The following is a 16,544-nucleotide window of genomic DNA, read 5'->3' as shown; positions in this document are numbered from 1 at the left end:
GTTTCCCAGCGTTGCTCTCGTTTCCCTTTTCCTGGCTGGCACCAGCCAGCACGGACGTGCCTGCGGTGACATCGCCGGGCAGATGTGCAGGGGCTGTCAGTGCCGGTGTCATCCTCGTGCTGCTGCCTGGGTGTCCAATCCTCAGGCAGATTTAAACTGAAACTTCCCAAATGCTTGTTTGGAATCCGGTGGACAGCTACTGTGATATCAGATGAAAAAACGGGGTCTGGAGGAGAAAACCAGAAGGGAAAGGTCCTCTGCACTCAGCACTGGGAGCTGTGTCACTGCAGATTTCATTTTGGTATCAGACATTGATAGTTCCTTAGCAACAGCTGGACTAATCACAGCTGATAAGGCATTCCTTTTCCTGCACAAATGCTCTGTTCACTTTGCACTCTCGCTGGATCTGTGTAGGAATGTTTCAATTGCCACGGGATGTTTTTTGTTTCATGCCCTACGTGTTTCTAGAACCCTGCTGCTGCCCACAAAGGCCATGGAGAAGAGGTTGGAAGCCAAGCCCAGCATCAGCGCCTGGTTCCTGTCACGATCCTGCCTGGGAAAAGCTGTGAGGGAGTTGGGAATTCCGCAGCTGTTCTACCTGTGCACTTGCCTGTGTGCCTTGTGCTCCTCTGCAGGTGACTCCTCTGTTCTCTTTGGGACTGTGTGTATGGATTTTTATGGTCTTTATCCCTCTTACTTGTTTAAAATACTCAGAGAGAAAAGTGAAATGATTTGCTGGTAGACGTAGGGTTGGTTTTTTATTTGTTTTCCTTTTTAATTGATTTTTTTAAGCTAACAAACCAAAGCCATTGCTTTTTTTTAAACCAAACAAAACACCACCCTTAGCAGTTACTAAAGGAGCTCTCAAAAGTTTGCTTGTATCTCAGAGAGAGCTTTTTCTGACCCTAATTTTTTACAAAAGGAACAACAAGTGATAACCTGGAAAATAATTTAATTTAAGGAAAGCAACCTGGAAAGGCAGGAATGTTTTTTAGCCCTAAGATGTTGAACACTCTTCCCAAGAACAGTGTGTCAGAAGTCTTTATTTGCCTACAGGCAATGATTATGTTTGTTTTTGTTATTTCCTGTTCAAACTTGAGCAACCAACCTCCTGCTCAAATAAATAACCAAGTTAGTGGCTTGGATGGAAATTTTCTTCTAATGGATTGTGTGATGTTTGGTTTGGGAAGGGGTTGGTTTGGTTTGTTATGTGGATGTGTTCTCCAGGCAGCTGCAGCATCCCTGTTGTGTTACTGGACCTTCCTGGACAGTTCCCAGTGGCAGATTTGATTAAGCTAATGAGCTGTGTGATTTTAATCTGCTAATTTAGACCCTTGAAAGACACATATTTATTCCTGGTCCTAGCAAAGGGTTGTATGTTTGAATAATGTTTCCTTGTCAGTTGGGCTTCCTGAATGCATTTCCTGGCTTTAGTAATTTCTTGGAATTTTAGAGTTAGAGCTCCTGTGAGACTCCTAGAGGGTGTTCTAGACAGTGTTGGTGTGTTTAAGGGCTGCTCTGATTGCAAGAGTTAAAGCCAACTCATAGAATTGTTAGGGTTGGAACAGTGCAGGTCTTAAATCATCAAGTCCAATGGTTAAACGAGCAAAGAGGCCATTAAATTAAGGTTTTTGCGTGTGCAGAAATAAATATAATTATATGGACATAGTTACCCTGATGTGAACATTTTTTCCATTGCAGAGTTTTTGTTATTTTGGGCTTGTTTGTGTCACTCAGGCAGCAGAGTTTGTGAAGCTGAGGAGGAGTTATGGCTGCCTAGAAATGAGCGTGGTCATGTGGAGTTACGCAAGGGGGATTGTGTTGACATAACTGACTGACTTATGGCAGCTTTAAAAAGTCCACAGAGTTAAGTCTTTAATCATTAATCTGGTATCAAGCAGGATTGACTGCCTGGGCAAGTCTGTAAACCTGAAGTTATTAATAGAAGCTGTTCCTGTGTGTTCCATTCCCCTGCTGCTCAGCAAAGCTGTGAGTTCCATCCCTGGGACAGGAACTCCTGAGATCCTGGGAAAAGCAGTTTTCTCCACTGATGTGACAAAAACAATATGGAGAAGTGACTAAGCACACCCACTGTGCAGCTGTCTTGTGACTTGTGTGGCGCTGAGTTTAGGAGGGAACTCATGCTCAGGAATATTCCTGCTTTCCATAGATGAAATGCAAGTGTTTTCTCCCAGGGCACGTTGAGTTGTCTGAATGTTTGATGCCCACCAAAGGCCACGGAACTTGGAAATGAAAAGTGAAAATCAGTGTGTCTCTGTGGAAAATTCACATCTGGAATGCTGGGCTGCTGTGCTGCATGTTGCCTGTTCACTTCTGTCGTTCCTGAGAGTTATCTGAGTTTTAAGCTGTCCGTGTACAGCAGTTCAGAAGAACTTACTGGCTAATTTCAAATCAACATGTCCCAACTGGCCATTAGCTGGGTGCTGGAAATGAAATGTAGCCAAAATATTACTCAAATCTTGTTTTAGCACTGTGTTAAAAGAGAAGCAGAATGCTCTCAGCATGGTAGTGTTGTGTCATCCAGGCTAAGTCATGGCTTCTACATGGTGAGGAGATGTTTCTGAGGATCCAGGCTTTGCATTTGACATTAATAAATGTAATACCTGTGTTATGTAGTGATTTGTCACAAGGGATGTCTTCCCTGGGAACATTTTTCTCTTGAATGTGCCCCATTCTGTGTGTGCCCCAGTTCCAAGCCTGGTACTAGAAACTGCTGCTGAATTTCACTGCTTCCATATCGAGCCTTAATTTGAGTGGTATGTGTGAGCCAGGGCTGACATATGAGGAGAGATTGATGAGCAGTGCTGGAAGAGGAGGAGGGATTTTAGCAATGTGGGAAGCAGCACATTTCCCTCATGCACAGGATATATTAGGGGCAGTGATTCACCTTTAACAGAAAGGGAATTTTACAGGCAAAACGTAAATCTGAGCGGATGAGATCTTGTTGAAATTCACAGGAATGGTGTAATTCTTCAATTTGTTATTGTTTCTCCAAGTCTGGAGAGAGTGTGTGTGCATCCATGTGGGTTTGGTGTGTACACACGTTCCATATTCTGTTCTAATCCCCATCAGGTTGGTGCCAGGAGCTTGTCCCTGCCCGTGGCTGTGACAGTGGTGCCAGGGACTGGCTGTCCAGGCATTCCAGGTGTGATGAGGTTGGCTGTTCCCTTGGCCACACAGATTCCCTGTTTGCTCTCTCTCTAATTAAGTGCTGTGTGTTGATGAGGGGTGACAAGGGTGCTGAGGTTTTTAAAGGTGCTGATGTCAACTTCTCTTGCTGTTGAACATTTGCAGAGTTTCTTTTACACATTTCATTGCTCAAGTGAGGAGTTTCTCCCCCTTCTGCACAGCGGTGGGTTCAGACACCCACAGGGAGCTCTGTCCCCCATGACTTGGTCACTAAACTTGAGTTCATTCTCAATCAGAGTATTGTAATTTCAGACTTTATTTTAATGGAGAAAAATGTTTCCCATTTGTGTTGTGTTCAAGAACTCCATTCTTGACAGGGAGGGGAGCCAGATCTGGAGCATATTCTCCAGCTGCACAACTCCCAGTCCAGCAACACTGTTTGTAATCTTCCAGTGACCTATTATTGCTTGGATGCTGAACACAGCACAGTGTAACAGTCCCATAGGTCATTAGGCTATTTTTAGGGAGTCCTTAATCTGCAGAGCTCTGAATTTTGGAAGCCTTTAATCCATTGATCCCTGCAAGCAGTCAAAATTTTCATGCTAAGAAAAAGAGATTCTGTATGCAAAGCAGTTGCTGCTTTACTGCAGAGCTGAGAGCTGAAGTAACTTGACTCTTATGTCAAATGTTTGAGGGTTTTTAACGAAAAACACTATGGCAGGGTGGGTGGCAAGGCTTTGCCTTGCAGAACGCTTTTCTAGAAGCTGTTAGCAACTTCCCAAGTGCAGCAAATTCAGTAAGAATAAGCAACTGATGTCAAATATCAGTATGGAAGAGTTAAAAATGCCTCTGTACTGTGCACCAAGCCAGTGCCACTGTTTGCAGTGTTCTTCTTCGAGTCAGACTATGGGCAGAGAGGCAAGGCCATAACTAGTTAAAGAACTGCACTTGGGATTTCAAGGTTCAGTTTCTGGCTCTGAACTTGCTGTGTGACCTTAGTCCAGCTGCTCAGTGTGGGCATTATGGGCTCCTCTGAAACAGGAACATTTCTGTCTTCACTTCTGCTTCTCCATCCCTGTTGGGAAGGGTGGTGGGGGCTTAGGTAGGAGGAGCAGATTGTTCCTTAAAATCTTGTGGAAGTACTGGATAGTGAGGCCAGGTAGATATTCTGACAAGGCAGGTTTACTTTCCTATTTCCACTCTCCTGCATTATTCCTTTGCTCCAAATTCATCTTGACAATAGCGATGAGATCTATTATCCACTGCTTTAAAGGACTGAGAACTGAAATTGAGAATTTCCTCTTCTTTCCCAGATGCAAACTGGAACGGATCTAAGTGTGAGCTGGGGAAGATCCTGCTTGGTGGCCGTGTGAGATCGTGGGCAGGTCACCATTTGCAGCTTCTGGAAGGGTTCCACACTCTGAGCTCCTGTCAGGCCACTTGCTGCCAGCGCCCCACCTGTGATGCCTTTTGGTTCTTGGACAATTTGTGCATCCAGGTGAACTGCACCATGCCTGGCGCGTGTCAGGCCAACAAGACTGGCTTTTCAGATTCTGTTTTGGTGTTTTTAAAGAAATCAAAAAGCACAGAGCACTTGTTAAACTTCCATATGGAAGGTGACGGGAAGACTTCGAGTCACAAGTGGTTGGACTGGGACATCCCTGTCCAGAGGAAGAAAAGACTGCGGAGATCATTCCAGGAGTGGAGGTTGGCAGATAAAAACAGGGTGCAGCTCCTGAGAAGGGATCTGGCAGAGAACTCCAGAACCAGCCAAAGTGAAGCAGAGCTCTTGAAAGAGCAGGTCCTGAGGCACTTAGTGGCAGACAGAGCTGCTCCTGAGAAAGAAAATCAAAAGCAAGACTTGCTGAAAAATGGACAGAATCCAAGAGAACACAACCCTAGAAGCCTACTCCCTCCTAAGAGCAGTAATGTGAACAGGTCACAGGATGCTGACAGTGACTTGCCCCAGGTAAGCGGTTGCTGGGGCTGGAGTGGGTCTGGGACAGCTGTCCCCCTCCTCAGTCTGGCTTTCAGTAGATTTCAGAGAGGTTTTTAACCAGTTTCAGCCTCCTGTCAACAAGACATGGCCAGTGGTTTGGAGTTTTGGGATAAGTTTCTTCCCCCTGCCTTCTCTTAGCTGGTATAAACTGATGAAGTGGGAAAGTGAGGTAGGATGGAGTCTGTGATAATGCTTATCCTCTGTATAATCACAGTGTGCTTGCCAGATGAGAAGGAAAGGTGAATTTTCTAGGAGCTGAAAACTTACCTGTAAAAGTACCTGTTCAGATCCACACAAGAAAATAAGCTGTTTTCATTTAAATGCTGAATTGGGGCAGTTAAATACATTATTTTATAGAGTCATGCATACAGCTCACAGTGTACTTTGATGTCAGTCTGCTCGCTTGAGTTGGCACCTTAATGCCAAATGTTCTCTTTTTTGAAGAGTGCTCCTGGTTCTCAAATCCACCAAAGCTTACCTTGGCACTGGGTGAATGAAATCAGTTTAGTCTCTGCTCCAAATACATACAGTGTTAAGCCAGTACATCTTGATGTTACACAGAATTTGGCACATTTGAATTGTTAAGTGATGTTTGTATTTTTACATCTGCAAATAGTTTTTTGAGCCTTATCTCAAAAATGCTTGTGCAGTCCCGACGGTGAAATATAATTCTACTTTGTTAAACTGTTCCTGAAATAGCTTTTGTCGTGTTTCAGGGATTTGGCATTGTACAAAACTGCCGCCTCTGGTTGTGGAAATGACTGAATTTTTCAAATCCTGGTTGCAGGTAGGGCTGTGACTGCCTGAGCCACCACCCTGGAGCAGGATGTGGCACTCAGCCAAGGGACGCTGCCCAGAGCTCCCGGGCAGCCAGGGTGACACGTGTGAAACCAGGCACTAAAGCTTGACAAATGTTTGATTTTCCAGAACCCCCCCAGCATTTGGGGCTGACCCAAGCTCAGCTTTCTCTCTCCCCTGCAATGCTGCAGCATTTCCACCCTCCCTCTTCTTTCCTCCTCCTAGCAGCTGAGCTGAGCACGGTGACCCCATTCTCTCAGCTGTCACACATGTGAGATGTCTTTGCAGCCACTTTGAAATGTCTTCTCTTGCTCTTGGGGAACTGCTTTTATATCTCCCTGCTTGTTCTGTTTGCAGTTTTGCTTTCCAGGTTATCCTGCTGTTACTGTCCAATGTGTCTGGTAAACTGGTTGCAGATAATAAATTACACTGATTAATCAGCTTCTGAATGTTGCTGAACATGCAGGATTTCCCATCTTTAGGAAGTGCACCCATTGTCATTAGGGCCCTGTTGGATGTGTGCTAGGGGAAGGTTTTTACTCTCCTTGATGATTTTTGCTAATAAGAAAGTCCATGTCTCTTAACAAAATGCAAGTTCATAAAAATAAAAACTTTCTACTAAAATATGATGGCATGATGGAATTCCTGGCATTTGCATTTTTGAGGTTTAGCCTGGAGTTCTTGTGGAGAAAGAAGAATTAAAATATCCACCTGGGCTAATTCCAGGATTATTGAACCATCCAACTTTACCTTGCAAAATGCAAAGCCAGCTCTGCAGTTGTCCTTGCACTTCAAATCCAAGAGCAGTTTAATGTGAGCTAAGGATACAACATTGGAGGCTGTGTTCTTGGGACATGGCCAGACCTTCCAGGAGGGAGGTATTCCTAGCTGGGTTGGTTATGGACCAAAATTAAGTTACACCCATGCTGAAATCAGTGGAATTTCTCCTGGGCTACATTTGGCCCATGGAGCACATGGCTGGGTGTTCAATGCTGGTCTTTAGGAAGGGTTGGAAGATGGGGACAGTACTGGTTTGTACTGGCTGTTCATACCTGAGAGCATCAAACACCTGAAGCAGGAAAGGACATTTGAAATCAAAGTGCTTTTACTCCTCTGCTGCTGCTGAGTTTTGATTGTGTGGAAGGCAAATATTTTCATTTACTCTTGCAGGCTCAGAGAGAAGGAAAATGACAGTTTTGGGAAAACATTGCCTCTGTGGGTTTTCGTTTTCCTCTTGCAGTTCTGATGGCTCCACAGCCATCTGCAGTGGCATTTGCTGATGTGCAGTGAACATTAATTTCTGGTTTTACTGTATCCATGCTATGGAACCAGGATAAACCACAGTGCATCCTGCTCATCAGCCCTTAACTAAGGGAGATTGGTACTTTTTCATTAAAGTGAGTGACATTTTCCAGGCACCAGGGGGTTTTTTTTCTGTCTCGTAGAATTCCTTGTCAATTTTGAAATATAGCAACACATTTAATAGCCAGTCAGGATAAGCATTTAAGTGCAGCACTGCTGATGAGGAGGGCTCCTGCAGCATTGCAGCAGCTCTGCAGGCAGACTGGGAAAGGCTGGAGCAGGAGCATTGCAACAGAGCCAGAGAATGCATTCCTGCCCTCACATCAAGCCCACTGTTTGGCTCGTGCTGTCACACTTCCTGCAAGTGCTGGGTTCCACAAGGAACAAGGAAATGTCTCTCTTTACCACCAGCACTAGCTCTGTAAATGTTTGTGACATTACCTACATTTTAGTGTCTTAAGAGTCTTCACAGATGTGGCACTTACTGCAGACAGCAAGGACACCATCCTAGCTGAAAAGAGCCCGTTTTATAAATTCAGACCAGGCTTATTTAAATTAAAAAATAAAAGAAAATTCCAGGACAGAGGTATTTTTCTCTCAAGTAACTTGAGCTCAGTGTGGATCCTCATGCACAGGGCTGCTCTAGTCTCTCTGAGAGACATGGAACTCTCAGGCAAGGACACTGGGTTATTTGTCTCAGGCCAAAGGCATTTAGGGGTTGGAATAAAAATTGTCTGAGGCTCCTGTGTTGACTCAGGCCAATGTGTCACTTCTCTCTATTTTCTAAGCTAAATAAGATGGGACAGCTGGCAAACTTCTAGTCTCCTTGTTACTTATCCCCAAGAATGAAATAATCTGTTCTTTACTTTAAAGAATTCAGAGTTATGGAGTAAAGATAAGAAATGTCTCAGCTTGCAAGCAATAGAGGCATTTTTGGCTGTTAATATTGCCCAAGGCAAAGCTTATCTAATTCAAGCTCTCTACAGACATTTGCCTGTCAATTCATCCTGAAGACTTTTGGAAGGAAGAGGATTTCTCTTCACTGTAAAGTGGGGGGTTTTTGGGAATTAAAAGTGAGTCAAGAAAGCATTCAGCTCACTGAAAATATTGCCAAGCAAAGTGGGGACTCTGCTGTGGCCAGCAGGTGAATGTGGATCCTCCTGCGTGTTGTTTGTGACTTCTTGTTCTTGTGACCCTTCTGGGTTGATTCTTGAGAAGCAAAAAGTGATTTCCCAGAGAGGTAGGAAGTCATGGAAACATTCTGCTCCTGTACCTTTCCTAAAGAGTCTCACTTGAGTTCCTGCCTGACTGTTCCCCTCTTTCTCCTGCCAGCATTTCAAACTTGATCTTGAGGAAAAGGAGTCAGTACCCTTTGCATTGTCAGTGGGTAGAAGATGATACAGCTTCTGAGGAAGAGCAGCATGCCAGATTTTTCCTGCATGGATTCCAAAGAATCCATGTTTTTGTTTAAGTAAGCCCATTAGCAAGTCACCAAATAAAGGAAGACAGCTTATGTCTGTGACACCAACAAATAGTGTTTGATTCTTTGGTCCATAAAGCTCAGATGTTAATCAAACAATTGTTTTACATTCTGTGAGCAAAGTGAGCTGAGCTATTTGCCCAAGGCTGAAACATGAACCTTGCAGAGAAGCCCTCGGTGCCTTCACTGCTGCTCCTGGCTTGGCTGCTTGTTCAGTGTGGGCAGCACAGCTTTATTTTTACAATCAAATTTTAGTGTTTTCTAAAGCCCAGCCCATTTACTAACAAGGATATTGCCCACCATGGTCTGGAGTGTTTTTCCAATTCTGTTTCCTGGACTGAATGCCAACAGCATGGTCTAAAAGCTTGAGTGTATTGCCTCCAATATGAGCTTTTAATCACTCTTCTAATGGGAAGTAGTGGTGGGAAATTCAGCTCCAAAGCACTTTCTGAATCAAAGATGGTAAATTACTCCATTTTAAATATTTAGCAGATGTTCTCAAAATAGAGTTAGCTAAAAAAAACCCCGTGCTATGCACATGGATTTCACAGTGGAGGGTAAATTGTCATGAGTATGGCCTGGCAGGCTAGGAACTGGAATGGGGCTAGGTAAAAGGAATTTTCTGATGAAAGAAAGGAAATTGTTCCTGCCACTCTGATTATTTTCAATCAAGTGGCTCATCCTGTGTGGATGTGAGCAAACTTTGTGCCCTTTGGCTCCTCTCCCTGCCCCAGCAGCATCTCCTGGGGCAGGCACGCAGGGAGCTGTGTGTGTCAGCTCACCTTGCTTTGAAGAGTGATTCCAAAATAAATTTCCTCTTGCTGCAACAATTCAGTTATTACGTAAAATTCCATGGCAATCCTCCTGCTTCGTGTTGGCCAACTTCATGGCTTCAGGAAAAGGACATCAGAGCCAAAGTAAATGAACCCAGTTTGTGGTCCCTGTCTTTAGGGTCTGTCTTACCCCACCTTCTGTTCTTTTAGCTCCTCTCACTGCAGTTTTGAACCTGGATCTTCTCTCACATTTGCCACATCAACAACCTTGGTATTTAAATGCTGTAGCTAAATTTGATGTTAACTGGTGTTCAGCTGGGATAGAAATGGCCTGTCTGCTGTGGAGGAGGAACATGGAGAAACACCTCAGAAGAGAGAAGAAGAAGCTGTTACAACAAACCAGGGATTTTTCAGCTTCCCTAACTGTGGAGGAGGAGAAGGGCAACTTAAACCTGACATTCAGTGTTCAGGTCAAACTCAGACAACTTTTTCCTTTACAGATCCACGCAGGAACATCTACACCAGAATCATCAGTGCTGGCTACCTTCTCCAGCCCTGTGGCACTGGACTTGACAGCTCCTGGGAAGACTGAGAAGCCTGGGCAGGCTGCTGATGCCCATCCTCACTCTGAGGTGTTTCCCACAGCCAGCCCAATGCCAGTGAAAAGCACAGCAAAGGCTCAGGCAGCGACTTCTGTGCCCAGTGGAGTCCCCACAAATGGCAGTGTTCCTACAGCCCTGAGCACTGCTGCCACCACGCCAGGTGAGGACTTGCAGGGCTCCAGCAATGATGTCACCTGCTCAGGCTTTTTCAAGCCGTGTTAGTGTAGAAAAATAGGAAATAATTATGGTACCTTGGAGATAATACAGAGGCACCTGTATCAGTCAGATCCCAGTAACTGCTGAGGTCTGGATTGGGAATAAATCTGCATGTGGCCATCGCATGTGAGGACAGCTGGGAACTAATGGTGATATCTTAATTCCCAGAGTGAAGGCTGAGATGTGATGCAGGGCAGAGTCCTGGGAAGCATTTTTCCAGTAGCCTTGGCGTGCTGCTATCCATCAAATCAAGCAGAAATCTTAATGTGTGCTCAAAAAAGGGAGTAACTGATTATTTTGTGTCCCTGAAGTGTCGCTGCACCGTTCAGCCGTGGAGAACAGTGTACTTGGCTGTTAGCCCGTGCTTTGCTTTGCAGCATGATGATGTTTCTGTTCACACTGGTATTTCCTAAAACAGACTGTTGAAAATGCAGAAAGGCCAAAATGCCCTTTGGCAGCTCTGTTCCCTCAGCCAGGCTGTCAGCTCTCCCTGCAGGGGTGGCTACGCACAGGGAATGGCGTGTACTGCTCGTGTGGTGTCCAGAATTCAGTTAATCCAGTGTGCTGAAGCATTCACAGCTGAATTTCTTTTGAATATAGGGTTCCTTTCCCTTACAAGGGAACAAATGGAAAGTGTAAGGGAAGCACTGCATCCAAAGATGTTTTTGGCAGGAAGCTCATTGGCTGCTTGTGCTGACAAGTTAATGGTTTGTTTTGGGTTTTTTTAAGGGCTTACCCCAGCTAAAACTGGAAAATATGCTTTAAACATCTTCATTGGCTTGTCTGGGAAGACTAATATAGCCAGGGCCTCCTGGTTTTGCTAACCAATGCAAAGATGATGTAAAAAGGAGTTTTTCCAAGCTATGAAGTTTTTCCAAGATTGTGGTTTTTTTTTTTTTTTAATTATTATTTCCTAATGAGATCCGATTGCTTTTTGCCTTGGAACTCTTTGCAGGTGAAAGACTGATGGAGTATTTGAGAGGGAAAAAAAAGGTGTTTAATTCCACTAGCTATTAAAATTGGAAGATAGATAAATAATAGATAATAAAGGTGGGGAAATAGCTGAATGTTTAAGGTTCTTTTTTCCCATTTTTTTAACTTGGATTTTTTGTGCATACCTTTGAAACGTTGTCTTTGACAGGGTCAGACTAAAGAAGGCATATTTTCTTTGCATAGTTCTCAGGTCCAATAATAAAAAGACAAATATAAAGTAGATGGGAAGGGAATAAGGAGATGAGGAGGCCAAGAGGTGTTTTTAAGAAATATGTTCAACTTTCTGGTAATCTTAATGCTAATAAAAAGCAGAAAAAAAATGTCCCTGGCCATAGTTTTCAAGGTTACCCTGTAGTCTTTAAAAGCAGTTTATTTGAAATGGAATGGTAAGAAAATTCTTGAGCAGGGGTGGAAAAGAATATATAAATAAAAGGACCAGGTTTGTATCTTGAGCTTTCATACCCTGTGTGGTAGCCATGCAGGTTAAAAAAATTCTCTTAGCCCTCAAGCAGTTTTTCAAAAAAGAAATTCTGTGGATTCTTTATATATTTGTGAAGCTGTGGAATTGCAGTTTGGAAGTAGCAGTGTTTGTCTTGCTGTGCCATGAGCCTGCAGCTGAGTTCTCTGCCAAAATCTGTCAAGTCAAACTCTTCCCAGTCCTGCTGGACCTAGGTGAGGAGACTTCCCTATGCAGGGCCCAAGGGCCACCTTTTAGTACAGTATCTGCAAAGAGAGAGGTGACTGAGTAATTTTGGGCTTGTCTAAAAATTGTAAACCCTCTTTAGTGCTTTTGCATTGACAAGGAGAGCAAAACCTGAAATGGGAAGTCTGTTGAGGAACAGGATGTTTACAAAATACATCATCATTTGTAGCTGGGGTTTATTCCATAAACTGAAACCAAGGTGGATTTATGTACATTATTTTTTTTTCCTGTTCCTCTTCCAATTCTGTGTTTGTCCCTTTCAGCTGTGAAGGAGCTGGTGGTTTCTGCTGGGGACAGTGTCGAAGTGACCCTGCCAAAGAATGAAGTTCAGCTGAATGCATTTGTGCTTCCTGAACCACCACCTCGTAAGGCTTCCCTGGGAATTCTGCTAAGGGCTTGGGATGTGAGAAGGCAAACTGTCATTATGTATGGCATGTAATAAGGGCAGTCTCAAAAATGTCTTTTGTCAGAGAGCACTTTCCTGTGGAAATTTTTCGTACTCAGCTATTACCTCGTGCTGCCTCTTAGAGCAAATAGTGAGGCACAAAAAAATAGAAAGTGCAATAAAGCCAGTGGATTTGAGAGATTGTGGGAAGAGCTGGGAGAAGAGATGGCACATTCTCAGAGTGGTGTGTGAGGAAGAATTCGATTTTTAGCATCTATTCTTGATATTTGCTGATAGGAACTAAGCTGTATTAACAAGTGATTGAAATCTGAATTGGGGTATTTGCCTGCTGAGGAACACATTCTATACACTCCTCATTTCATCATGCAAATTGTTGGCAAGTATTTTTAAAGTTCTTATCTTAGCTCTGTCCACTGTGGCAGTGGGAGCTGTAGAGGCAGGTGTGTTCTGTGTTGTGTGGCAGCAGGGATTGATTCATTCCCGTTCAAAAATTGGCATTCCTGTGTCTGCAGGATCTGGGGATGTGATAAGGCTTTTCTCTCTTATTATCCTGGAGCTGTAATTGTTCCAAAGCTCTTCATTTGCCTTGGAGGCTGAAAGATGGGTTTTGATTCCGGAGTAAATGAGTTTAGAAGCACAGATTGTCTCTTTTCCTGGGTATATTCCCAAAAAGCTACAGCCCAAGCTGTCTCATTTCTCCACAGTGCAGCAGAATGTGCCTTGTAAATGTTTAATACCTTTGCAGTTCTTTACCACGGCAGAAAGACATGCTTTGAAAACAAACATCTGGACCTTTTCTTTTTTTCATAAGGAACCACATATTCCTATGAGTGGGAGTTGATTACTCATCCAAAAGACTACAGTGGAGAAATGGCAGGGAAGCACTCCCAGACCCTGACATTGTCTAAGGTAAAGCTTTGGCTGCTTTGTGTCCTGTTGTGTGAAATGCCAAATGGAGAATTTGGGGACCCCAGAAGCCAGGAAAGACTTGTATGGGATTTCAGGATGAATAGGAAATTGCATGATGGGCAAGCAGCCAACATTTGACTGCAAGCCCTCTTCTGAGGCTCTTAGAAAAAGGAGATTGATCTGGCACGAGGGAAAGAGGAAATTCATTTCAGGAGATTCAAGCAGTGTGACCAGGCACACACATGGCACAATTTAACAGTAACAAGAGGTAGGAATATTCCTGTGGTAGTACAAGGTTAGGTCTGAGCCTTGTGCTGCCCACTGGAAGAGGAACTTGCTGCTTCCTTTCATGAGAGTCCTGCAATACCTCATGGCATGTCCCTGGCTGCTGCTCTTAGACAAGCTCTAACAGGGAAAGGATTGCCTGTTCCTGCATGTGGGGATTCTTAACAAGGAAATTACTCTGAGTGCTGTGAATATACAGTGCTGTACTTGAGACATTCCTTTGAGCAGCCTGGATTCTATTGCACTCAGAAAAAAATCTACAGGCTTTAATAAGGATATCATGCAGAGCCAAAGCTTTTGAAAGGAGTGTGCAGGTCTCTGTCAGGGCTTCAGCCTTTTGTGTATTAAGATTGTTATCCAGCACCTGGTCCCTCACCCTTTCATTTTAGCTCAACAGTGAATGGTGAAGAGGTGACTGCCTGCCTCATGTCACCTAGAAGGAAGAGAAGAAATACTTGCATTTATAAAAACACACAAGAAGAGATTTTTCTTCTCACACGTAGCCTTTCTCACCTCAAATGCAATCTGCTAGTAGAGATTCCTGTGGCCAGACAACCTGAACTAATCTCTCTTATCTCTCTTCTGTTTGCCTTTTTTTTTTCCTAGAAAATAAAGCTTGACTGACAATCTTGTGGCACAGACAAATACAAGTCTTTGGTTTCTGCATAGCCATTGTAAACTAAAATATGTGTAATACCATTTTGGCCTGGAAACCATCCTTTACTGTGTGCAGAGTGCTCCTGTGCCAAAGCACAGGAACTTGACCTTCCAATAAGTCCTGCCAGGGTGCCACCAACCTGTAGGTAAATAATCCTTTGTGTTTGTTTCCAGCTTACTGTTGGTCTGTACGAGTTCAAAGTGGTCGTGGACGGGGAGAACGCACACGGAGAGGGATACGTGAACGTGACAGTGAATCCAAGTGAGTGCTGGGGTTGCATTTTCCTTCACTTCACCCATGTCTGACAAGCCAAGACTGCTGTACCATGGGGTTAGATTATTTGGTTTAGTGTGGTGATAATTCACTGTGCTGTGAACTTGTGCCATGTGTTTGTGTGTATATACACACACATATATGTGCATGTATTAAATAATTTCCTGAGATAGGAAGCTATTGCTAATACGCAGCTATTTTTTCTGTACTGCATCAAGCCAACCACTTGATAAAAGAGCTGTAATCCTGATAGGGAAGTGCTCCACAAACACCTCACCCTGAGAGGCCACTGCTTCCATAAAAACTGGCTGCATCTGACAAAATATAGCAGCAGGAGCAAATACTGAAGAGAAAACCAGAGCTTTGAAGCTCCTTTGGAGGTTCCTTTCTTCCCTGTGACAGGTTAAGTCAAATCTCATTTCTTATTGTAAGATATGGTTTGCAGATGAGCTTATGGAGATGCAGCATCTTGTGCTGACTGCCTCACTTTTTAGGTGGCCTGTGTAAAGAGACAACCAGAGATTTCAATCAAACCCCTTCATTTTAGTCTTCAGCAAGACTTCTTGTACAAGCTTTATGGGCAAAGAAGGGCTCTTGCAGTCCCTAAATTAGCCAGAGTGTGGCTGGTCTTCTGGGTGCTGTGGCTGATCATTTCCTTATAAGCAGTGACTTTGCAGCTGGCAGCAGGCACCAAAATCCTTCACTTTTCAGAGCAGCAGCCACACCGTGGCAAGAAGCTGTGGGTGTTTGACCCACTAGGGGAAAATTGATGCAGAGCAGCCTTCCCAGAGCACTGGTGTGCTGGCTGCTCACCTCCACCCTATTTTAACCTCCTTTTAAAATCACTGATTCCTCCCAAGCTGGTGTAGAACGTGCTGGAAGCACAAATCACTGTTGGTAATAGTTTTGCAGTTCCTTGGCCAGGGCTTTCTGTCTGTAGTGCCATGGTAACAGCTGGGTTGTTGTTGCAGAGCCCCGGGTGAATCAGCCTCCTGTTGCCATCGTGTCCCCAGCATTCCAGGAAATCTCCCTGCCAACCATCTCCACTCTGATCGACGGCAGCAGTGAGTACCTGCAGGTTTAAGTGCAGCATTCAGCAGGGCTGGTTTGTGTTTGGTCCTGGACTGGCTTCTGCATAAAGTTTAAGAGAAACAGTGACACTGTCAAACACAATTCAGTGAAAAGAATTAGCCTTTCTGGCCAGGAGAGCAGAACACACACAACAACACCTATCCATGTTCCCTTTTGAAGGGCACTGGCTGGAGCCCATCTCCTAAAAAAGGAAAAGCTCTGGAGGTTGCTGCTTAAAATCAAAAAATAATTACTGTCATCAAAATTACTGGGTTCTTGGCTAATCTTCAAACGTGTAAGTTACTGACACACCACTTCCAGTGATCTTGACCTGCAGTAGAGCTTTTCAGGAGTTCCTTTAAACAAATTCAGGTTGTCTTAACCCCAAGTAGCACTGATTTGTTACAGTTTGGGTGTCTGAGCATAACAGGGACCAAAAATACCTTTACCCACTAAGCCCAGGGCAGAAGTAGGGACTGTCCATCTGGAATCTGTGAAGCAGCATTTTCCAACTCCTTGTGTGTGTGTTTTCCTCCATTACTGAACAGAAAGCACTGATGATGATAAAATCATCAGCTACCACTGGGAAGAGCTGAAGGGTCCCCTGCGGGAGGAGAAGGTTTCCAGTGATACTCCCATACTGACACTGACCAACCTGGTACCTGGGAATTACACCTTCAGGTAGGTCACACCTGGGACAGTCCATCAGTTCTCATCCCTTCAGAGTGAAATGTGATTCCTGAAGTGTTAATCTGGTTGAAAAAAACCCAAAACCCACAAAACATGGAGAGAACTCCATTTTGTGATGTTCTCTCTCTCTCCACTCCTACACTTTCAAGTAGTTTTGTAGCTTTGCACTTCAGGAGAGATAAGCTGTCCAGCTACTTCTTATTCTTGACTTGTAGCCCTGGTTAAGATGATGGCTG

The 16,544-nt window shown here is 44.1% G+C and overlaps 1 protein-coding gene across 1 annotated transcript in view; it reads left to right on the top strand.

The window, feature by feature from the left end:
- Positions 1 to 16,544, top strand: part of KIAA0319L (KIAA0319 like) — a 29,701-nt gene that overhangs the window by 826 nt on the left and 12,331 nt on the right. The window contains exons 2-9 of the mRNA XM_063419170.1: positions 469 to 635; positions 4,464 to 5,119; positions 10,003 to 10,264; positions 12,280 to 12,381; positions 13,234 to 13,331; positions 14,448 to 14,535; positions 15,519 to 15,611; positions 16,167 to 16,299. Coding sequence (XP_063275240.1) covers positions 494 to 635; positions 4,464 to 5,119; positions 10,003 to 10,264; positions 12,280 to 12,381; positions 13,234 to 13,331; positions 14,448 to 14,535; positions 15,519 to 15,611; positions 16,167 to 16,299 — 1,574 coding nt within the window. The 5' untranslated portion in view covers positions 469 to 493. The remainder of the gene's footprint in view (positions 1 to 468; positions 636 to 4,463; positions 5,120 to 10,002; positions 10,265 to 12,279; positions 12,382 to 13,233; positions 13,332 to 14,447; positions 14,536 to 15,518; positions 15,612 to 16,166; positions 16,300 to 16,544) is intronic.

This window comes from Prinia subflava, chromosome 24 (assembly GCF_021018805.1).
Source record: "Prinia subflava isolate CZ2003 ecotype Zambia chromosome 24, Cam_Psub_1.2, whole genome shotgun sequence".
In the NCBI taxonomy this organism is placed as follows: Eukaryota; Metazoa; Chordata; class Aves; order Passeriformes; family Cisticolidae; genus Prinia; species Prinia subflava.
The sequence above is the reverse complement of the archived record's forward strand: the minus strand, read 5'-3'. Positions and strand labels throughout refer to the sequence as shown.